At 47.5% G+C, this 23,652-nt stretch overlaps 1 protein-coding gene across 4 annotated transcripts; it reads right to left on the bottom strand.

Annotated features, from left to right (window-relative positions):
- Nucleotides 1–11,396: 11,396 nt before the first annotated feature.
- LOC132677579 (uncharacterized) lies at nt 11,397–18,265 on the bottom strand. Of its 4 annotated transcripts, none has more exons than XR_013552413.2 (3): nt 14,942–15,167; nt 11,715–13,619; nt 11,397–11,658 (listed from the first exon to the last, which is right to left on the bottom strand). XR_013552413.2 is itself a non-coding variant. In XM_078438598.2 (3 exons), exons 1-3 carry the CDS (start codon nt 18,025–18,027, stop codon nt 12,232–12,234), a joined length of 1,548 nt encoding a protein of 515 aa, XP_078294724.1. In that variant the 5' UTR covers nt 18,028–18,265; the 3' UTR covers nt 11,397–12,231. The 4 variants fall into 4 exon arrangements, 3 of the variants coding, with proteins under 3 accessions (XP_078294724.1, XP_078294725.1, XP_060485359.1); XM_078438598.2 differs by adding an exon at nt 17,995–18,265 and having other exon boundaries at nt 11,397–13,619; nt 14,942–15,068; XM_078438599.2 differs by adding an exon at nt 17,995–18,262 and having other exon boundaries at nt 11,397–13,619; nt 14,942–15,063.
- Between the last annotated feature and the right edge of the window lie 5,387 nt (nt 18,266–23,652).

Genomic DNA, 23,652 nt, shown 5'->3' with positions numbered 1-23,652 from the left:
TGCCACAGACTTTAACAAAGCCAGGTTGAATGTCTATTTTCCAGAAGTGTATCTCCTGCACAAAAATCTATAAACTCCAGGAACACTGAGGAATTTTAGCCAGCTTAGAATTCTGCCGATGGAAGAAAAAGTAAAGAAAGGAGGTCTACAAATAGGATACTGAGGGACAGGGTTGAGAAGGATATGCCAGGGAGGAAGTTTTAAGCTTATCATAAAGTACCTAATGTCAGAGTTCAAAGGGGACCTTTCAAAACTGTTTATATACAGGACAGAAAGGAAATAAAATATTGGTTAACGAATAACCTTTCTATGCTTATTATGAACAAATATCCTAGTACAATTTAGACTCTTATGTTGCCTCCCTGAATGATTATTTAGGTACGGTATCTTTTTTAGGTAGATCCATCAGTTGCTAGAATGTCATCTATATTCTTGTGATTTCAGGTGTCTCAAATACAGATTAGATAGAAGAGGCATAATTCTCCCTGTTGAAAATGTGGAGACACTCTCCCCTTCCCTTTTCTCATAGCATCTAGCTTAGAGAACTTGTCAGAACTACATCATCCCAACAACCCATCCCTTTGAGGACCACACAGGCCTTTTACCACCCGGGCTCCCTCATACCTGCATTCCTGACTTATATTATTTAACTTCAAAAAGAACTTCCTGTCATACAAACAAGTTTGGTTTTCCTCTGGTGAAGTCAAGAAACAAACACACATGTTTACCCCAACTACAAAGGTAAAGTTAGGACAAACTATATGTAACAAATGATGCTGTCAAGTGCCCTTACGTGAAGACGAGTTCTATTTACGTTGAAAACATGTATGTAATGGGTTCTGTCTGCTTCTCCGTATGACATTGAGATTTTTTCTGCAAGTCTTTGCAAATTTCGTAGCTGATTACTCCTGGTGCACATCACATTCCAGTTTAAAGTATGAAACACATTACTCAGTAATGTGGTATATGAAGAAATTTATTTGGTCTTTCTCCATTGTGCACTGTTCCTGCCACAGAGCTCCTACAACACTTGTTATCTCCTGAGTGATAGTAATATCTTGTGTGTTGTCATAAGGAGCCCATTTTTTAGCACCCCTTAATTTATGCTAAAGACTTGTGTTGGGGTGGGGGCCCTAAATACAGTCAGGATGGGGAATGGTCATCAGAAACGAGAATTAGAGGGTTAGAACTTGCAGCCCCACCCACCAATCTCCAGGAGAGTGTGCTGGAGGATAAAAAAGATCTATATATCCTTTTAGATATAGAGGTCTGTAAAAACTCTTGAAAAGGAGACGTGAGGAGCCTCCAGGTCTGTAAACATGCCTGGAGGGGGGCACACCTCAGTTCCATGAGGACAAAAGCTCCTGCACTGGGGACCCTACTGTACCTCCCCTATGAGTCCCCCTAGAGCGACTATAGGACATCGGGATACGTTCTGGGTCCCCCTATGTACTTCATCTGCCTCTAAACATATTTCCCTGAGTTCTGTGAGCCACCCTGGCAAGACAATCCAGCAAGAGGAGGGGTCAGGGGATCTGCTCATTTACAGCCAGTCACTGTGAAGCACAGGTGACAACCTGGATTTGAGACTGGCATCTGAAAGGCACAGTCCTGTGGGATCTGGTAAAATCTTCAGCTAGATAGAGACAGAATTAATTCCTTGGCAGTGTTGATGAATACACATACCAAATACGAGTGCGGAGTGGATCTGTAGGCGGGGAAGATTGTTGTATGTCCCCACCAGTCACCATCACACATGCCTGCAGGAGAAAAGCCTCATCACCCGTGTCACCACTATCTAGTGTGCAGGATTATGGGCCAGTGTGACCGGTTGGACAGCGTCAGAGACTCACTAGGCTGCACCCAGGAGATGGCAAACTCTAATGAACAAACCCCTCGGCAACTTCAACAATTAATAAGAAGGCAACTGGGACCTGTGGGTTAACATAACTTTTGAGAGAGCAACTGTAGGGCATCAGCATACGTTCTGGGTCCTAGCTGCAATAAACATGGCTTAAGAAACAACATTTGTGATGCAATTGAGGAAATTGAGCATGAGGAATATGTCAGATTTTTTAAAATGTTTTATTTTTGAGAGAGACAGAGAGAGAGACAGAGTGTGAGCGGGGGAGGGGCAGGGAGAGAGACACACACACACACACAGAATCCGAAGCAGGCTCTGGCTCTGACCTGTCAGCACAGAGCTCAGTGTGGGGCTTGAACTCATGAACTGTGAGATCATGACCTGAGCCAAAGTCAGACGCTTAACTGACTGACCCACCCAGGCGCCCCAAGAACATATTTGCCAGATTTAAAAAATGTGTTGTCTGATGGCTATTGGGACTATGAACCTGTTGAAAATATATCCTCCATGAGTTCTTCTGCATTAAGTGTAATGTCTAAGTAACGTACCGGTATATGTGAGGACAGATCATATAAAAATGGCTATGAAATGATAAGTAATGGTGGAAGACTGGGGAAGCTTCATTTTGCTTCATTACACAGTGTTTTCCTGTTTGGTGTATGGTTGCATATCGCCAGAAGAAATGATAAAATGTGGCTTGGTCTGTTCAGACTGCTGTAAGAAATTTTCACAGACGGGGTAGCTTATACACAACATAATTAATTCTCACAGTCTTGGAGACTGGATGTTGGAGACCACGGTGCCAGCATGGTGGGGCCAGGGCTCTCCTTGGGGTGCTGACGTTCTCTGCGTCCTCAACATGGTGGAAGGGGCCATGGGTCTCTCTGCAGCCTCCCATAGAGCACTGATCCCATTCAGGAGGGCTCCACCCTCATGACTTAAGCACCTCCCCAAAGCCTCACCCCCTAAGACCATCACCTTTCTGTGATGTAGGATTTCAGCATATGAAATTTGGGGGAACACAAGGATTCAAACCCATAGCAGTACCATTGTGTCGGTAATTTTATCTTTTCAGAAGGAAGAAATCAAAAGGGTAACAGGGTACTTGTGGATTTGGCCTAGCGTGTAAGAAACTGGAAGTCGCCTCTCCACCCTAACAAGGAAAAAGCTGAACAAACCAACAAACTCTTCTTCGATTCCAAAAATAACTGCGATCACAGGGAAAACTGCTGTGCCCCGGTTGAGACCAGCAGATACAGAGATCACGATATACTGAAGCAGAAATGCACATGTGGAATCAGTGGGAGCCCGTGCAGGGGTAGGGACACTGAAATGTACTTGCCCAATTGCTGGAGTCTCAGTGGAAACGAGCCTGAGAGAGAAAACTTCCTGGGGAACCCAGCCCTGTGGAGAGCTCCCACACACTTGTAGAGTTCTACCTGATTCTCGCAGTGAGTATCCCGTGATGTTCTGTGATCTGCGACAGGAGAAGATCCTGTGCTCCAACAGCAGAAAGGAAAAGAAACCATTTTCCTCTTCTTTTTCTTTGAATGTTACCTGTTTTCTTTGTTGGTTTGTTTGTTTGCTTTTTTAAGTAAGCCCTGTGTCCCAGGTGGGGCTTGAGCTCATGAGCCTGAGATCGAGAGCCACGTGCTCTACTGACGAAGCCAGTCAGATTCCCCCAAAGAAACCATTTTCAAATATGCCAAAGCATGGTTCTCTGCAAAGTCTGCTTGCAGAAAAAACTGTTTGTTTTGATTTGAGGCAAATTAATGCTCTGAGACTGAATTTGTCTTTATTTAACAGAGGTTCACGGTGGGAATTTCACAAGCTAGTGACATACGAGGTAATCTCTTAATAAGCCAAGGAAGAAAATAACATATCGAAATCAATAGTCAATTAATCACACTATTGTAGCAGGCAGAAGGAGATGAAAGGAGTAACGTCCACGTGTAGTGGAGGCAAACTTGTTCTGAGTTAGTACTATGGAGAGACGGCAAACCCATAGCTGATGTCCAGCCGCCAGAGCAAAGGGAAGTCCCCTGTTCCTAGAACATGTTGCTAGGGAACGATGATGCCAGTGTTGATGGGCTAGTGGATCTCCTTCCAGGGCCACTGTGGTCTTCCCCACTGCTGTAAAAGAGTGGCCTTTACTATGGCAGGAGCTAATGCCCTAAGGTCTTTGGAGAGCTATTCAGATGAGCAGTTAGCCTTGCCCAACCCAGCACTCTGGGATGGTCTTCACCAACTCTCAGGAGTTTTGGTCTAAATGGCCCTTAGCCATATTTGCTCCTTCCTATGTTTTTATTGCAAAGTCCCGGCAGGAACCCTCAGCATCTGGGCTACTGAGTTATTATTGGTGAGAACAGATGAGTTGATGAGGTCTTGATGCAAGTAACCTCATTCTTTTGTCAAAACACATTACTTCTAAAGGCAGATTCATTTTCGTCATCAACGAATGGCTCTAAATCATACCAAACCAATATGCACACTATTTGAGCAGAGCCTAAGTTGCTCAGGATTTACCAGAGCCTAGGTGAACAGAGGGAAGGGAAATATACCTACCTCCAGGCCACTCGATCCACCCTGTCCCAACCAAGGTGTGGGGGGACACTGACAAGGCACAGTGCAGAAGCACAAACTCACTTGAGACCTCTATTTTATGTCAGTAAATTCATTCCATAAAAGAAAATAAATCTTTGGGGCACTTGGGTGGCTCAGTTGTTAAGCCTCTGACTTCGGCTCAGGTCAGTATCTCATGGCTTGTGAGTTCGAGCCCCACGTCAGGCTCTGGGCTGACAGCTCAGAGCCTGGAGACTGCTTCTACGCTCTCTCTGCTCGTTCCATGCTCATGCTGTGTCTCTGTTTCTCAAAAATAAATAAACATTAAAAATTTTTTTTAAATAATAAAATAAATCTTTAACCTACAAACAAAACCTCTTAATCTCAGAAACTGTGAAGATCCACTCATAAGGAACTCAAAGGTTAAAGAGGAAATTTCTGTGCCAAACAAATCATAACACTGTTCCAGTCATAAAACAAGACAAAACCAAACAGACCCCTAATCACAGACGACGTAACAGTCTCCTTCTCCCCACACTAACGCCGTTCCTGTCTACACCAGTCCCATTCACAGAGTACTTCACACATAGACCTCAAGACAATATCACAAGGCGTGATGAATGTAAAAGTCTGCAGAGACCAAGCAAGCCTTCGAACCAGGCTCACACTAGACAGGGATGTGGAAGTGGGAGACTAGGAATAATGTTGTTGTTGTTGTTGTTGTTGTTGTTGTTGAGACAGAGAGAGACAGAGCATGAGCAGGGGAGGGGCAGAGAGAGAGGGACACACAGAATCCGTAGCAGGCTCCAGGCTCTGAGCTGTCAGCACAGAGCCCGACGAGGGACCCAAACTCACAAACCACGAGATCATGACCTGAGCCGAAGTTGGACACTTAACCGACTGAGCCACCCAGGCTCCCCAGGAGGTTAGGAATTTAAAACAATTGTGATTAAGATGCTAAGGGCTGTACTGGATAAATTAGACAGCATGCAAGAACAGACGGGTTATGTAAACTGAGATGGAAATTCCAAACAAACAACCCTCCCACCACCACCCCAAAAAACAAATACTAGAGATCAAAAAAATGAAGAATGCTCTGGTGGGCTTATCAGTAGACTACACGTAGCTAAGCAAAGAATCTGATTTGAAGATATCCCAGAAAAACCTCTAAAACTGGGAAAAAACAAACAGAAAAGCTTGGAAGAGAAACAGATGACACAGCTGTAGGACAACCACAGAAGCTGTCAATTACCAGTTCCAGGAATAATAGAACAAAGAGATACAGGACAGAAGAAACTGAATCAAGAATTTCAATTGAATCCAAATTGGCTTCAGTCTTGAAACTGAACCAGTCTCTTTTTGGAATGCTTTCCAAAACAGAACGTAGCACCCTAAAATGGCTTCACTGATGCTCTCTCCTCAGTATTTAAAGAAGAAATTGTACCAATTCTCTACAATCTCTTCAGACGGAGAGGCAGAGGGAATAAGCCCCAACTCCTAAGAGGCTAGCATTGCCCCAGTACCCAAACCAAACAAAGCCGTGACAACGAAGAAAACTATAGACCCAGTCTCTCATGAAGACAGATGCAAAAATCCTCACCGGGATGCCACCACACACCTGTTAGAGTGAGGAACGGGAATGCTGAAGACAGCACATGCCGGTGAGGATGGGGGACAGCGTGAACTCTCATTGCTTGCTGGTGACAACAGCACAGCCACTTTGCAAGACGCTTGGGCGGTTTCTTTCAGAACTAAAGTTACTCTTACCATACAACCTGGCAACTGTGCTCCTTCGTATTTACCCAGTGGAGTTGAGAACAGGACCACTCGGGGCGCCTGGGTGGCTCAGTCAGTTGAGCTTCCGACTTCGGCTCAGGTCATGATCTCGCAGTCTGTGAGTTCGGGCCCCGCCTGGGGCTCTGTGCTGACAGCTCAGAGCCTGGAGCTGCTTCGGATTCTGTGTCTCCCTCCCTCTCTGCCCCTCCCCCGTTCATGCTCTGTCTCTCTCTGTCTCAAAAATAAATAAACATTAAAGAAAATTTAAAAAAAAAAAGAAAGAAAACAGGGCCACTCAAATATCTGCCAGTAATGGTTCCTAGCATCTTATTCAAAATTGCTAAAACTTGGAAGCAACCAAGATGTCTCCTTAGTGGGTGAATGGATCACATCGATATGTGCAGACAAGGATATTATCTAGTTCTGAAAAGCAATGAACTATCATGCCATGAAAAGACATGGAGGGATCTTAAAGAGCATATTAAGTGCGTAAGTGAAAACAGACATCTGAAGAGGCTTCATACTGGGGGGCGCCTGGGTGGCTGAGTTGATTGAGAGTCTGATTTCAGCTCAGGTCATGATCTCACAGTTCGTGGGTTCAAGCCCCACTGTGAGGCTCTGTGCTGACAGCTCGGAGCCTGGAGCCTGCTTCAGATTCGGTGTCTCACTGTCTCTCTCTCTCTGCCCCTCCCCTGTTCACGCATGTGCTCTCTCTCTCTCTCTCTCTCTCTCTCAAAAATAAATTTGAAAAAACATTAAAAATAATTAAAGAGGATTCATACTGTAGGATTCCAGCTATAAGGCATTCTGAAAAGGGCAAAATTATTGAGAGAAAAAAGGATCAGTGGTTCCTGGGCAATGCGTGAGCAAGAGAGGGATGGATAGATGGAAGCAGAGAATTTTTAGCGCAGTGAAAATATTCTACGTGATACTGTGTTATATATTATGAGTTGTTCGGACTCTAATGTACACACCAAGAGTGAACCCTCATATGCACCATGGACTCTGGGTGATAATGATAATCAAAGATAACAAATGTATCACTCTGGTGGGGGACCTTGATAATGGAGGAGGAAAGGCACTGCATGTGTGGGGGCAGGGGATACGCGGGAGATGCCTACCCTGCTCCTAATTTTCCTATAAACCTAGAAGCGCTCTAAATAAATTAAAGCTTTTTTTGAAGTTAGTCATGTTTTTAAGTAATCTCTACACTCAGTGTGAGGCTCAAATTCAGGAACCTGAAATCTAGTCACGTGCTCTTCCAACTGAGCCAGCCAGGCACCAGCAAAAATACAGGTATGCGTTTGCATTTACTTATTTTAAGAGAAAGAGCACGTGAGCAGGGGAGAGGGACAGAGGGAGAGAATCTTAAGCAGGCTCCACCCCGAGCACGGAGCCGGACGCAAGGCTCAGTCTCACGACAGTGAGGTCATGACTGGAGCCGAAATCAAGAGTCAGACAGTTAACTGACTGAGCCACCCAGGTGCCCCTAAAGTTTTTAAATTAAAAACAAAAACAAAAACAAGTAACATGAAACAAAACATTGAAGTGAGAGTTAGTAGCCCTGGATTTTACTTCCCATCCTGCAAGTCACTTCCGCTTCTTGGGCCCTAATTTAATTATCTGCAAAGGAAGGAAGTGGGCCTTGTGTTTTGTAAGGCTTTTTTGCATTCCCCTTTCTGTGGTAATACTAATTGTTTCTACTTTAAAGCTACAAAGGGCTATCTCAATCTTTGTAGGATTTGTCTACTACATCAAATAAAATGGAATAACACACACATTAATAGTGGCTACTTAAAAAGACAAAGTTTTACGTTTTAAATATCTTTTAAACAATTTAATTCAGGCATAACTGTCCTCAACTGCTCATATCTAGAACGTATGTTTTGTCCTTTTCATGCTTACGGTATTAAAAGCTTCCTTCTGTCCTTTTGAGTTTATCCTCCTCACCATATGATATTACTCATAACATGACATATTCTACCCATTATAATGGCATTTCCAAGTATATTCCCCAAACGGAGAAGGCTATCATTTTATGGTCATTCTTCACTCATCTACCCCCATCCACTTAGGAGTTTAAATTTGATCCCAGACGTGATGTCGTTACTCACCTAATCCCTTCAGAATGTGTTTCTAAGATGGAAATGCTCTTGTATGACTCCAAAAACTTTATTACACACAATCAAAATACTTGAACGTATGATATATCATTTTAAGTGCTGGGGTTTGTCAGTTGTGCTCCTTATTTAATGCAGATTGGTTCCAATGAGGATGGAAAATTTAGCCTTAGGCAAGTATTAGGTAAATCTGCAAGGCTTCTAACCTATATGTACCACTGACCATTTGTTAGCTTTTATTGTTCACTTGATAAAGTGCTCGGCCTTTTGTCTATTCGAATTTGCTACAGTGTAAATGAGGCTTCTTGACTCCATGCCCAGCCTCCACCCGTATTTTGTATTTTGACTCCAAGAGCTTTGCTCAACATCATGCAACATGAGGGAAACCCACCTATACCACGGTGAGATACTGCTACACGTGTACCAACTGGGTTCACATTTAAAAAGACTAACCGTACCCACTCCTAGCAGAGATACCAGAGAAATGGAACTCTCATCCACTGCTAGTGGGAATACAAGAGGAAGAATCATTTTAGATGACAATCTGGGGTCCCTTAGAGGCCCTACATTCACCCGCACTCTGACTCCAGGATTAACACAACAGAGAGGACCCTGTCAGTATGAAGAACTGTATCCAATTTCTGCAGCATTTTTACTTGCAGCAGCTGAACCTGGAAACAAATATCCATTAACAGGAATAAATAAGTAAATAGCGTCGTATCGACAGGACACTCTTCTCAGCGATATAAAAATGAACTGCTCGTACAGGCACCACTGATGAATTCCAAAATAAGTGCCACGTGAGGGCACCCAAGGAAATGGACTAAAGACTTTAAGACTTCAATCATACAAATTCTAGAAAATGCAAACTCATCTATGATAATGACAAGTCAATGGCTGCCTCGAGGATGGATTATCAGGGAACACAAATAAATATGGGGGTGTGGGAAGGTTTATGGTCATGATCGATGGCTTCATGGATTACATGAATGTCAAAACATCAAACTGCATAATTTAATGATGGAAACTGCATGTCATTTGCACCTTACTGAAGCTTTAAAAATAAGGTTCACATTAAAAGCCTGGATTGCCATGAACTACTGGGACCTCATGAAAATAAAAAGCTTCTGCACAGTGAAGGAAACAGTCAGCAAAACTGAAAGGCAACTGACAGAACGGGAGAAGATATTTGGAAATGACATATCAGATAAAGGGTTAGTATCCAAAATCTACAAAGAACTTATCAAACTCAACACCCAAAAAACAAGTAATCCAGTGAAGAAATGGGCAAAAGACATGAATAGACACTTCTCCAAGGAAGACATCCAGATGGCCAACCGACACATGAAAAAATGCTCAACATCACTCATCATCAGGGAAATACAAAGCAAAACCACCATGAGATACCACCTTACACCTGTCAGAATGGCTAACATTAACAACTCAGGCAACAACAGATGTTGGGGAGGATGCAGAGAGAGAGGATCTCTTTTGCACTGCTGGTGGGAATGCAAACGGGTGCAGCCACTCTGGAAAACAGTATGGAGGTTCCTCAAAAAAATAAAAATAGAACTACCCTACGACCCAGCAATTGCCCTACTAGGCATTTATCCACGGGATACAGGTGTGCTGTTTCGAAGGGGCACATACACCCATGGTTTATAGCATCACTATCAACAATAGCCAAAGTATGGAAAGAGCCCCAATGTCCATCGATGGATGAATGGATAAAGAAGATGTGGTGTCTATATACAATGGATTATTACTCGGCGATCAAAAAGAATGAAGTCTTGCCATTTGCAACTACATGGATGGAACCGGAGGGTATGATGCTTAGCGAAATTAGTCAGAGAAAGACAAAAATCATATGAGTTCACTCATATGAGAACTTTTAGAGACAAAACACATGAACATAAGGGAAAGGAAACAAAAATAATATAAAAACAGGGAGGGGGCAAAACAGAAGAGACTCCTAAATATGGAGAACAAACTGAGGGTTGCTGGAGAGGTTGTGGGAGGGGGGATGGGCTAGATGGGTAAGGGGCACTAAGGAATCTACTCCTGAAATCATTGTTGCACTATGTGCTAACTAATTTGGATGTAAGTTTTTAAAAATAAAAATAAAATTAAAAAAATAAAATAAGCAGAGGAAAGAAAAGAAAAAAAAAGTCTGGATTGCCTACACTTCAGATATCAAGTTGGGCCACCATACTGACTCCACCATGTGTGTCCTCATCAGAAGACATAGGTGTCAGCGGCAGGAAAATTAGGTGAGCAATGAAGGTGTTTCCGTGTCATTCAACAAAGACACTGGCTGGGTCAAAAAGGCCTCACTGTTGAACTAAGAGCTCTCTCCTGTCTCTGTCCTCATTTTGCTGCCATCTATAACAGACTTTGGTGAACAGCCCAGAGGGGACACAGGAATCCACAAAACCTTGAGATTATTTTTTCTGACAGGCCCTCAGCTACACAAGACAGACCCTTCTGGAGGTCCTGAGATTTTCTGTACCTGCTCAGCCTTCAAGGTCATAGTGCCTAAATACTGTGGATGCCCTTTTCAGAGAGGATCACTCCAGTTTGTTGGTCTCCTGCACTCTCTCTTAATCCAATTTGCGTCACAGTGATCATGCCCATGGCCCTTATAGTCTTAAAACCAGTGATGCTACCTGCAGAATTCAGGACATCAAGGCCTGTGGCTGTGCTGCCAGGCCTGGGGAATAGATTTCCTTCAAGAGCACCGGGCACTCACTATACCATCAATATCCCTCGTGAACAAGACAACAACTTTATGTTGCTTAGAAGCCCTGAAGGTTGTCCTAACGGCCAACAACTGCCACTCTTCGGATTGAAACTCTGACCCTACAAAATATCCTGGCATCCAACTATAAATTAGGATCACAGAGCCTTCAGCCTTCCCTGAAAGTCTTCAAGCAGCCATACAAACTAAACTCTGACTGGAGAGCTATCTTCTGCCGTCACACTGTCCCTTCTAAGGCACACGAATCTGTTCACATGCTCATGCTAACAAACACAGTTAACTTCCTACACGCACACAGTGAATGGAATCCCCACGATTAACAGTGACTTAAACAGTAAGACCTTTATTATGGTACAAACAAGAGCAATGGGAGGGTGACTGCTGGGTTGGTGACTTGGGAGGCTGGGATTTCCATCTCTAGAGTCACGAGGACAATAACAGCCCTGAGACATGCAGTCCACCTTTTCAATGCACCAACAGTCCTCTAGGCCAAAACTGGGTGAGATCCATGCCCTACCTCCTCAGAGAGGAAAAGTGGGGAAGGAGCAATACTGGGGCTGTTCATGGTCATCTGGGACCTGCCCTGACACTGGGCAAGGAGCAAGTACTCGGGCTGTTCATGGTCATCTGGGACCTGCCCTGACACTGGAGCATGGCCCTGGGCAGGTTAACAAAGTGCACTGCAGCTGCCACATCCCTGGGGTTTCTGTGGATGTTTAGATGTATGAGGTTCAACCCAGGCAAATGGCACCTTCCGAAAGGCTCTCCTCCAGCGCTGTCACACTGAACACCTAAATGCTGTATACCTGCACATTTCAGGTAGGTCTCCCATTTGAAATTTGTCATCTCCGATGAGCTAAGTCCTTTGGCTGAAGGCTTTCTCACAGTCACGGCATTTCTAAGGCCCTTCTTCAGTGTGAGTTCTCTGGAGTGCACCGAGGCTAGACTTCAGTCAGCCCCTTCTCCCATCGGCCACAACCCGGGCCTTCATCTGAAGGGACACTGTGGTGTTTTAGGAGCTTGGACACGGACGTAAATATCTCCCACCTTCAAAACTCATAAAGCCTTTTTTCTGGTGTGAATATTTGAACGGTCACGGAAATGGAAGACACGGGTAAACGTTTCCCAAATTCACCGTACTCCTCAAGCCCTTACCCGGTGTGCACTTTCCGGTGCTTAATGAGGCTGGAGCTATGGCTAAAGGACTTGCCACATTCGCTGCACTCATAAGGCCTTTCTCCAGTGTGAACTCTCCTGTGTTTAATGAGGCTGGAGTTCTGAGTAAAGGATTTTCCACATTCAGCGCACTCGTAAGGCCTCGATCCAGTGTGTACTCTCTGGTGTTTTAGGAGACTGGAACTGTAAGTAAAGAATTTCCCACATTCGCTGCACTCATAAGGCCTCTCTCCAGTGTGAACTCTCCGATGTTGAAGAAGCGCAGAGCTCTGGCTAAAGGATTTCTCACATTCGCTGCACTTATAAGGCCTTTCTCCGCTGTGGACTCTTCGGTGTTCGATGAGGCTGGAATTCTGAGTAAAGGATTTTCCGCATTCGCTGCACTCGTAGGGCCTTGATCCTGAGTGAACTCTCTGGTGTTTTATGAGGCTGGAGTGGTAGGTAAAGAACTTCCCGCATTCGCTGCACTCATAAGGCCTCTCTCCAGTGTGCACACTCCGGTGTTGAAGGAGCGCAGAGCTCTCGCTGAAGGACTTCCCGCACTCGCTGCACTCGTACGGCCGTTCTCCGGTGTGAATTCTCCGATGTTTAATGAGGTTGGACTTGTTGCTAAATAATTTCCCACATTCGTCACACTCGTGAGGCCTTGCTCCAGTGTGAACCCTCCGGTGTTGAATGAGGCTGGAGCTTTGCCTAAAGGACTTCCCACATTGCCCACACTCATAAGGCTTTTCCCCAGTGTGCACTCTCCAGTGGTCACTGAGGCTGTAGCTTTTGCTAAAAGATTTCCCACATTCGCTGCACATGAAGCATCTGTCTCTGCTGAGGTGTCTCTGGTGACGAACAAGGGTGTGTCTGCAAGTGAGGTCCTTGGCGCCCTCTCCCGAGGTGCACGGAGTTCTCCTTCCGTGAGAGGCCGCCCCGCACTCAGCTCTCCTGTCTGACTTCTCCCTGGTGTGTGTGGCCCGATCCTGGAGGAATCTCGAGCTCGCCAACAAGTCCCTCACAACCTCGCCACAGGAAAAGGGCTTCCCGGACACACAGAATGTGTAGTCCTTCCGAGAAGAGGCTCCGCCCCTGTTGCTCCCGAAGCATTTCTCTCCAGTGCGCTGCTGCTGGTGCCCCAGGTCTGTGTCGAAATACACCTGTGTGTCACACGCCCCCATCTTGTGCACTTTCTGTCCACCAGGTGTCGCGTGGTGCTCGGTCGAATGTAAAAGTTCCCTCAAGTCCGGGACACACACCTCACGAGGGGGGGCCTTCTGGGAGGACACAGCCGCCTTGGAAGTCCTGCCCCGTGACACTCCTTGTACAGAAACGCTCTGCTCGGGTGCCTCCTCGTCCCCTGCTCCGTGCCAGCAGCCTGAAAGCAGGAAATGCTGGTGAAGCGCGGGCTGACTTTGACGGGAGGGAGGCTAGTACACGAGCTACAAATGTGTGGCCAACAAACCCGGGAACCCATGCACGGGCCTGTCTGCGGGACCACAGAGTCGGCTGAGGTTGAGGATGGGGCTGCTCAGCAGTAGTGGGGTACAAAGAACACTGAATGAGAGAGGCCTTCTGAGATGAAGGCCAAGCATGTGGCGGGACAGAGAGGAGCCAAAAGGTCTACAATTCAGTCCTCTGCAAACAACTTTCCAAAGGAACTTATCGTGATGACACCAATGCCGTGCAGAAGGGTGTGTCAAGGCTCAAGGAAACAGGACTGTGACAGGGCAGGTGGTGTTGAGGGACGGCTTAAGAACACGGCCACACCTCATGACAGAATACACAGCGGCCACTGTGCAGAGTGCTGCAGGTGGAGTGGTGAGAAAAACCGGTGCCATATGGAGCCCAGAGCTGTGACGCTCACCCCGGGCTGGAAGTTAGAGTAGAACTGACAAGTAACAGGGATGACATTCGGCAAAGCGCCATAAAAGGGCAAGGAAGGACAGATATGAAGTACGGCCACTGGCTTCAAAGTACTAGTCAAAGAGAATAGGCTTTGGGGGCATCTGAACCCAACACTGAAGTCGTCTTCCTGCAGATGCCACTCTGCAGGGCCTGGCTGCCTCTGAGCCATCCTGTGGGTGGGTCACCGGACCTCCTGTGAACCACCACAGGCTCCCCGATCCAGCCCCACTCCCACCACGAGCAAGGATATGGCACCTTCGTGATACAGGTACTAAGGAGAAGGAGCGGACAGATGAGTGGCCACCAGCAGCCTAGAACAGCCCAGCGCATGACAGCCTATGGGAAAGAGAACTAAAGAGTCCCCGGACAACTCTGGAAGGGGGTCTCGTGAGAACAGCCCATGGTCCGTGGAAGCAGTAACTCTGGCGGAGAAAGCAATTGCGGGCACAGGCAGGCACGGCGAAGCATCAGCTAGAGAAGGCAGCTGACCTGGAGCATGCAGATGCCTTGCACGTGGACGAAGTCACCCAGGCAGGAAGAGGGTAGTGAAGCTGGTGTCCGTTAGGTCCACCGCAAGACTCCACCCTCTTCCCTGCACGTCAGCAGGAAAGCCGGTCCCACTCCAGGAAGGAGGGCAGTGCGCAGACCCCAGCCTTACCTACTACAGCACCCACCCATGGAACTGGGGATGGAAGCAGTGCTCGTGGTCCCAAAGTAAAGACAGACTGCTGCTGGGGACATGGGGAGGGCAGAGACTAGCCCAGGGCACAGGGGTGGGTTTGAGGGTCTTACCCAAGGAGGTTATATGTGCCAAGGTCTCCAGCATCACATCCTGGTACAGACATCTCTGAGCCTCGTCCAGGAGACCCCATTCCTCCCCGGAGAAGTACACGGCCACGTCTTCAAAGGTCACCCTGCCCTGGCATGATGGGGACAGATGAAACCACAAAAAGCCCCTTTCCCAAGATCCACAATCCCTTCCCCCACCCACCCCTAATCCATGCCCATCCTCCCCCATTCTCCCAACTCAGAGGAGAAACCAGGCCCCAGTGCTGGGAGCCAAGGCGCTCTTCCCCCACTCATGGGCCCACTGATCACAGGGTTCTGCCGACACAAGAGGCTCGTGGACAAGTACTATCCAAGTTGTGGACCTGGCACAGAGGATCCACCCACTCATACCAAGCTATTCTTCTGTGGTGGCCACGGTCACATAAGTCTCAATACCAGGTCCCCAGGCCATCAGGCACATTCCCTCCCTAACTACACACAATCCTGGAAACTGGATCTCACAACCACATGCCTATGGTCAACACCGCCTCACTGTCCCACGCTGTAGAAAGGTCTACGGCTCCCCATATGTGACTTGTATTGTAATCACTTCCACTTCACCCCACTGGTGAGGGCGGGCGTCCCATCTTAGGGCAGTGGGATGACTAAACACACGACACCCGACCCCGTACAGAGGAGACGGACAGCACTTTATTACCCACAGGTATTCACCGCCTGGGAGAGGAGGACACTGCACCCAGACGGGCCCAGAGCGTGGTTGTTGTGTTCTGAAAGAGTGAACATGGGGCGCCTGGGTGGCTCAGTCAGGTGAGCGGCCGACTTCGGCTCAGGTCATGATCTCGCGGTCCCTGAGTTCGAGCCCCACGTCGGGCTCTGTGCTGACAGCTCAGAGTCTGGAGCCTGTTTCAGGTTCTGTGTCTCCCTCTCTCTGACCCTCCCCTGTTCATGCTCTTTCCCTCCCTGTCTCAAAAATAAATAAAAAACGTTAAAAAAATTTAAAAAAAGAAAAAAGAGTGAACAACCAGGAGCCAGAGGATGCAGGCTTCATTGGATAGAGAGGGTGGGGTGTCTCCTGCACTGTCAGAGGACGTTATCGGCCCGTCTGAGTCACTCCACGGGCTGGCAGGGAACTGAAACCCACACGAAGGGCTAAGCAGCACACGCACCTTCGAGGAGAAGGCTGTGTGGCCCGGAAACCTCACTGGCAGCAGAAGAGGGAGGAGGAGAACTTCCACTCAGGCCAAGTGAGTCCCTCCTCCTTTCAGCACACACAGAGATAGGGCATCACAGGGGTCTTCGCTCTAGGCCTCACACCACAGGGAGCACCAGCTTCCAGAGTGTGCTCGGTAGAGACAAACAGGATCCAACGCCACTCTAGACCTGCCGTGGTTTCCACTAGTGGTGGCAGCCCCAAGATCCTTCTGGGCAGGCCACCCTGCCTCAGACCGGCAGGACCTAGTGTCCGTCACAGGTGACCAGGTCAGCAGGTCACAGGCAACCTTACCCTCCAGCGTGAACGAACACTCCCCCCTCGCCACAGCTGCACCAAAGTCCTCACACATCCTGGCAGAGTTCGCAGAGTGGAGAAGCTCCACAGGCTCAGGCCTGACTGTCGTCCTCTTGCTCTTGTCACTCCTCAGCCTCTGCATCCCTCTCGCGTCTACTCTTCTGCCAGAAACCGTGGCCACCTGCCCGCGCATCCTGTCCCCACACACTCTCCCTTCATGGCCATTACATCCCTCATCTCTCAAGTCACACCATCACCCAAGTATCGAGCCCGAACTCCCTTTCTCCCCCCTTCTTCCTGGCACCATAATCGCTTTACCTGCATAACCAGAAGACTGCTCCTTGCAGATGTGACCCCCAGCTCACTCGCCTGGGCCCACACAGCAGCCACGATATTTTTAGAGGTCTCCCTTCTGAACCCCCCGCCCCCCAGATTTCCGGTGCTGTGTGTTGGCTGCCTACTTAATGCGTCCACTCAGTGCTCCCAAAACATCTCCTGCCCACACATCAAACTACCAACTTCCTCATCTCCATTGACAGCTTCATCCCCATGTCCATGTGAACAAAACCCTGGAAGTATCCCTGAATCCTTGTTTCACCCCGTGACAGGGTGAAACATTAGAAAATAGAGTTGTCACTTAAAACACACATCCTGACTCCAACGACCTGTAAGCCAGGGCCCTGGTCCAATAACCCTCACCGAGACTATGACAGTAGCCTCCTCCCTGAACTCGCAGTCTACACTTCATGCTATAGCGGGGTGGATCCCATGAGGCCCTTGGTAATGTCACGTCCCTGCTCACATCCAGGCTTCCCATTCCCACCACAAGAGGCACCCAACTTCTCAGGCAGTCGTTCCGGTCCTGACTCCTGTGCCCCTGCTCCTTGTTCCCAACCGAAACAAAGGGACCGTTCGTTTCCTGAATAGTTCCGGCTGGGTGTTAACTCCAGCGTGTGCACACCTCGCTACCAGGTCCTGGGACAACCGTCCCCACACTGGGTGCCACAAACCGAAACACCTTCATGTAACTCCTGGCACGGGCCGGGGGTTTCTCCAGGGTCTCCAGACCCCAAACTTGCGGAATGGCACCTAAGAGTCCAGGGGACACAACAATCCAGGACAAGGGGGTGGGGGTCGGGGCCAATGAGGACTGCGACCCCACCCACCTGTTCGTGTCGGTTCCATAAACGCCCCTGCAGCCCCGGGAAATGGGGACGTGTCCAGTCTTGGACGCGGGAGGCCACGGCGGGTTCCAGGGATCAAGGCTTCCCGAACTCTTGCCGGCCCTGAAGACTACGACTCGACTCGGCTGGCAGTTCAGCCTCCGTGCCTCAGTGCTCTGCATCGCCCCTCACCACGTGTCCCTCCCCTGCAGCCCCCTCCCGCACCCCGTCACGCCGGCGCTGAGACCCGGGGCCCCCGCCCGCGAGCGCCTTCCCGGCCCGGACACCGGACCTGGGCCGCAGGGACGCGAGCAGGCGCCCCGCGTTCGGGCCTCGAGGGTCTGGGTGGGGGAAGGCGGGGAGGGCCCTTGGGGCCGCGTGGTTACCTCAGCCGGGTCCCTGGGCGGGGCCACCGCCATCGGACTCTGTGGGTGGGCGGTGGTCACCCGGGCGGGCGGTCCCTGTCCCTCTCGGGTCGGGGCAGCCCAGGAGATGTGGGGACCCCGACCCCTAACGGTTCAGCAGGCTTGGCGCCTCCCCTCGCACGTTCTTGGTCCGGTTATGTCACTGTGGAAGCGGAACTCCGGAACCTGTTACCAGGTGAGCAAAACTAAGAGCGCCAACATGGCCCCTCTCAGGAGACAGTCGCCACGTGCCGCCCCTTGGTATTGTCTACACGGAAGTCTCTCCTCTAGCTCTCACTAGAGGACGACGCAGCACCTCGGCTCAGGGCTTTCTGGATCAAGTGGTCTCCACAATTCCGTTGCGGCGGACAGGGGCCTCTTGCAGTAAGGAGCCAAGGTCTGCTTGGAGGGGCGAAGGAAAAAGGCACACACGGGCAGGCTTCCCTCCCGTTTGACAGAATGTAACCATGTACGAGTGCATGGCTCTCTGCCGCTGATCACCCAAGTGCTTGGAGACTTATTTCAGACCAGAAAAGGGCAGCATGCTCCCTGAGGCTGAGAATATTGTCGGTGATGCTTCCAAAGGCTACAAAGCAAAGAAACACATCGTTCTATTGAGTGTTTTAGACACAAAATGTGTCCACGCCTAGTGGAAGGTAATAAACAGTATCTTATTTCAGTTCAATTGTGTGCAATCCAGAGCATTAAGTTCCCTTGGTCAAGAGAGAAAATACTCCAGATTGTGCCACATTAGTAAAGATAAGAGGAAGGATGTTGAGCCGCCAGAATCCCAAGTACACAGATGTGACTGTCTCTCCTTGCATAGTATTTAATTAGGACACTGTACACTTTTTTTGGACTAGATCCAGGCCTTGGCAGGAACGAGAATCCTTTTCAGTTGGTTTGGCAAGAATCTCCCCTCCTGAATATCTGATCACCATTGATACCTGATTAAATTTCCTCGATCCTCGGCATCACACAGGTGATCTCTCATTATAGTGACCTGCTTTCAGCTAGTATCTTTTAGGTCAGTTTAGGAGGAATTTCCCTAATCTAGTGATTTTTTTTTTAATGTTTATTTTATTTTTGAGATGGAGAGAGACAGAGCATGATTGGGGGAGGGTCAGAGACAGAGGGAGACACAGAATCTGAACAGGCTCCAGGCTCTGAGCTGTCAGCACAGAGCCCAATGCGGGGCTCGAACTCACGGACCACGAGATCATGACCTGAGCCAAAGTCAGGCGCTTAATCGACTGAGCCACCAAGGCGCCCCTTAATCTAGTGATTTTCTATCACTCACCCTCCCACACACACCTGAACTGTGCTCTTTGGCATAAATACCAACTTTTAAAAAAATGTGAAGTTGAGTCCAATCTCTCTTGCCTTTACTGCAAATTCCCATTGTCCCTACACCTGTGGGAATTGTCCTGACTGAAAGTTTGTATTACTGTTTCAACAAGTGTCTGAATAATTCTTCTTTAACAGATCTGTGTATTCCCAAGAAAACATCTCTCCTGCCTGTAGAATCAACTGTTCTGTCCCATTCACTGAGAAACACTTTTATCCACTTCATAGGTCTTATTTGATATCCTGAATACATTCACTTCCTTTTAGGAGTCTAGCATCAATCTCAAACAGAGATCCATGAGAGAAAATGCTACTTTGATTTGGTCAGTGGCTGCGGTATTCCAAGCTGGAGCCTGTATGCAAAGCTTGTATGCAATATCTACCTGAAGATACTGGGAGTATCTTAAATCCATGATTTCACTGCTGAAAAGTGTTATCATATCTTTTGTGATGCGAGGACTGTTTTGATTGAAGAATTGATATGATCTCAGGAGAACATTTATAAAATTCAAATTACAAAGAGCTATTATTAATGTGTGTGTAGTGACTCAACAGGGGTGGCAGAAAAAGCCCTGTTGAAACATCCGTTGAAGGTCAGAAAAGGTAATGTCTCAGAGAAATTTTAGCAGTGATGTCTCAAAACCGAACAAATCAAGCTGAGCATGGGACCAGAATGGCCACTCTGAAATTTTGTCTCCAAAATACAAATCTCCACTCTTGAAAAATTTGAGCAGTACCAAGCATGGAAAAAGTTAAAGGGGGGCATTTAGAGTAACCAGAACTGTACCAAATATACAGGGAAATTGAGATGTCATGTTTATTCCCTTGTCTCCTTCATGATCTGTGAACAAATATTTGGTTTTAGGCACTTATTTTAGTTTCATGGGAGATATTACGTCGTAAGATACATAAAGACCCTTGCAGTCACGGGAGCCATGTTGTATTCAAGAAAGAAAGACCAGGAACAAAACGAGTAACTTTGGAAATAGGTACTACGTTAGAATGTAGAATGTAATATTACTCAGCCCAGTGAGGGAGGCTTCCTTAATAAGAAGGGAAAACACTTGGAATTGTGAGGGATGAACTGTATGGATATGTTTGCGATAAGTTCTAGGCAGAATAAGCAGTTGTTGGATAATTCAGTCAGTGCAGTCTTCGTAGATCTCAGCAGTGGAGGGCCTGGGACTCATGCCCAGCTGGCCATTCCTTTACTTGGCTCACTACAGACACACTCAGGTGTGTGGGTGAGAAATCTTGTCTCTCCCTCTCCGAACCTGCAAATCTCCATCGTGGTGGACTGGGGCATGGAACCAGTCAATGCCACTTTTCCTAGACCTCTGGTTTTCAGAGTTTGATCCCTGGACTTCACCCACAGTGTCACCTACGATCTCGTTTGAAATGCACATTCCGAATCCTGAACCCACATCTACTGAATCAGGCACACTGTGGATCAGGCTCAAGAATGTGTGTGTGTGTGTGTGTGTGTGTGTGTGTGTGTGTGTTGATGGTTTTTTTTTTAAGTTTATTTATTTATTTTGTGAGAAATAGCAAAAGCAGAAGTGGGGAGAATAGAGAGGGGGAGAGAGAGAGAATCCCAAGCAGCTGGGCTTGAACTCACGAAACCATGAGATCATGACCTGAGCGGAAACCAAGAGTTGGATGCTTTACCGACTGAGGCACCCAGGTGCCCTAGGAATGTGTGTTTTAACAAGCTTCCAAGTGATTCTGATACATATTGAAGACATTTCCACCATTCTGCTGTGTGTTCTGCCAGAATATGTACCTACATTTCTCCTCATTAACAGACATTCTGTCTACATCTGTAGGCCTTTTAAACTGAAGTTGGTGGGGTGCCTGGATGGCTCAGTCGGTAAAGCATCTGACTTTGGCACAGGCCATGATCTCATGGTTCATGAATTCAAACCCCACATCGGGCTCTGCGCTGACAGTGCAAAGAGCCTGCTTTGGATCCTCTGTGTCCCTCTCTCTGCCCCTCCCCCAGTCACGCACAGTCTCTCTCTGTCTTTCTCAAAATAAGTAAACATTACAAAAACTTTAAAAAAAGAAACTGAAGTTGGCAAAAACAAAGAGAAAAAAAAAACAAAAAAACGGATATGTACATATTTGTTTTCCTAATACAAGAAAGTATAAAATATTTTCTATCTTTTATTGAAGGAGCCCTATACCATATATAATTATAAAGTAGTATGTCAAAAGTCTCAGATAATTAAATCTTCCGGAGCAAAAAATGTTTGAAGTATAGTATCCTTTTAGAATGGCTTGTGCACATGGATTCCTCTGTGTATGTCTGTATGTTAAAATATGTACAAGGTGCTTTCCTTAGTAAAAATAAAGTCATGTTTTGTGATAGATCAGTACTTTGTTGTCTCCCTTAACAGTGTATCTTGGAGTGGGGCGCCTGGGTTGCTTAGTCGGTGAAGGGTCCGACTTCGGCTCAGGTCATGATCTCACAGTCTGTGAATTTGAGTCCCGTGTCTGGCTCTGTGCTGACAGCTCAGAGCCTGGAGCCTGCTTTGGATTCTGTGTCTCCCTCTCTCTCTGCCCTTCACTTGCTCATGGTCTGTCTCTCTCAAAAATAAATAAACATTGAAAAAATAATTGCTTTTAGGGTGCCTGGGTGGCTTAGTCGGTTGAGTGTCTGACTTCAGCTCAGGTCATGATCTCACCCTCTGTGAGTTGGAGCCCTGTGTCGGGCTCTGTGCTGACAGCTCAGAGCCTGGAGCCCACTTCACATTCTGTGTGTCTCCCCCTCTCTCTGCCCCTCCCCTGCTCATGCTCAGTCTCTCTCTGTCTCAAAAATAATAAAAACATTTAAAAAGTTTAAAAAAAATAATCGCTAAAAAACAAAACAAAACAAAACAAAACAAAGTATCTTGGACAACCTAAAGCTACTTCAGGCTTTTATCCCTGATACCTCCTAAAGGCCACACTTAGTAGACCTAAAGCTGCCTCTTAAAAAACTGGTTGCCTTTCATTGTCTGCACACTCCGTGGCTGGCCAGCTGCACTGGAGGAGCTGGGCCTACCTACTGATTGCCCCTCGGTCCTTCCAAAGTCCCTCCTCAAAGGCCATGGAAAACTTTGTGCAGGTGCTTAGGGTCATTCCTTGTTGCTAGAGAAGTGGGATTTGTGAGAATAGCTCTGGCTCACAGAGACATGTGGCTTGGGGAAATCAAAGATGTAAGGGCAGAGGTCAGGAAACTGATTCCTAGGGGCCACCTGGTTACCCGTGGTATGGAGCAGCAGCTGTGTTCTGCTCAATAACTAAGGGTAAAAGCCACCAGTGGAATTGACAAATGGATCCAACTCTAGGGGTGCCTGGGTGGCTCAGTCACTTAAGCGTCCAACTTTGGCTCAGGTCATGATCTCATAGTTTGTGAGTTCGAGCTCCACGTCGGGCTCTGTGCTGACGGCTCAGAGCCTGAAGGCTGATTCGGGTTCTGTGTCTCCCTCTCTCTGCACAGAGACTTGTGCTCTATCTCTGTCTCTCAAAAATATATAAATGTTTAAAAAAAAAGGATCCAACTCTTGGAAACTTGGTTTTGTAGATCTATAAAAAAGTGGAAACAAATTAAAAAAAATAAAAATATGCAATCCCTTGTTTATTGCTATGTGTAATAGCTAAAATGTAATTAAAAGAGAGGGCTCTGGCAGAGGGAAAGCATGGAACATGAGGTTGCACATCCTTCCATCTTCCTTTCAGGGCACTACCCAAAGCTACACATGGATGTGGAGCCCAGAGAGCAGAGGGTGGAGAAAACAGAGATCTAGGCTGAAGGATATGAAGGCAACAGGAAATCCTGCTGCTTAGACCTTAGGGGAGGGGATCTCCCTGGACAAGGCTGATCTATCACCTCAGTCTGGGCTCTTTAGGTCCCCCTCACCCCAGAAGCAGAGAGCATCACTCTTTCCCAGCAAAGGTCAGGTGCAGACAGGGTGATACGATCCACTGAATCCCATGTTCCTCTTCCAGAGGCTGAGTCCTCACTTCTCACTCTGGAGTCTAACTCCCAACCTTTGCCACCTGGACAATGACCCTGCATGTAGGGGGACAATCTTGGTTGAAGTCAGCAACCATCTTTCTGATGAAAGAAGGAATGGTGTAGCTCATATTGTCCCCATGCACAGCTGGACTGGCCATGGAACACATAGATGCAGGCCCAAGACATAGGAATGTCTGCTTACCATTCAAAGGAACACAAGGGGATGCAACCACACTAGCTTATGCACGTACAAGTAGTTAGTTCAGGCAAGTACGAGCAGCTGATCAGCA

Source organism: Panthera onca, chromosome E2, assembly GCF_046562875.1.
Source record: "Panthera onca isolate mPanOnc1 chromosome E2, mPanOnc1 haplotype 2, whole genome shotgun sequence".
NCBI lineage: Eukaryota > Metazoa > Chordata > Mammalia > Carnivora > Felidae > Panthera > Panthera onca.
Note: the sequence above shows the minus strand (reverse complement) of the source record. Positions and strands in the feature narration are given on the sequence as shown.

Bases quoted from the DNA above. Each gene is read 5' to 3' on its own strand.
- LOC132677579 (XM_060629376.3), bottom strand. From the start codon at position 15,167: ATGGGGGAGGATGGGCATGGATTAGGGGTGGGTGGGGGAAGGGATTGT. The intron at 13,620-14,941 runs GTAAGACCCTCA...TCCTGCTTTCAG, and splicing joins GGCACATATAACCTCCTTGG to GCTGCTGGCACGGAGCAGGG.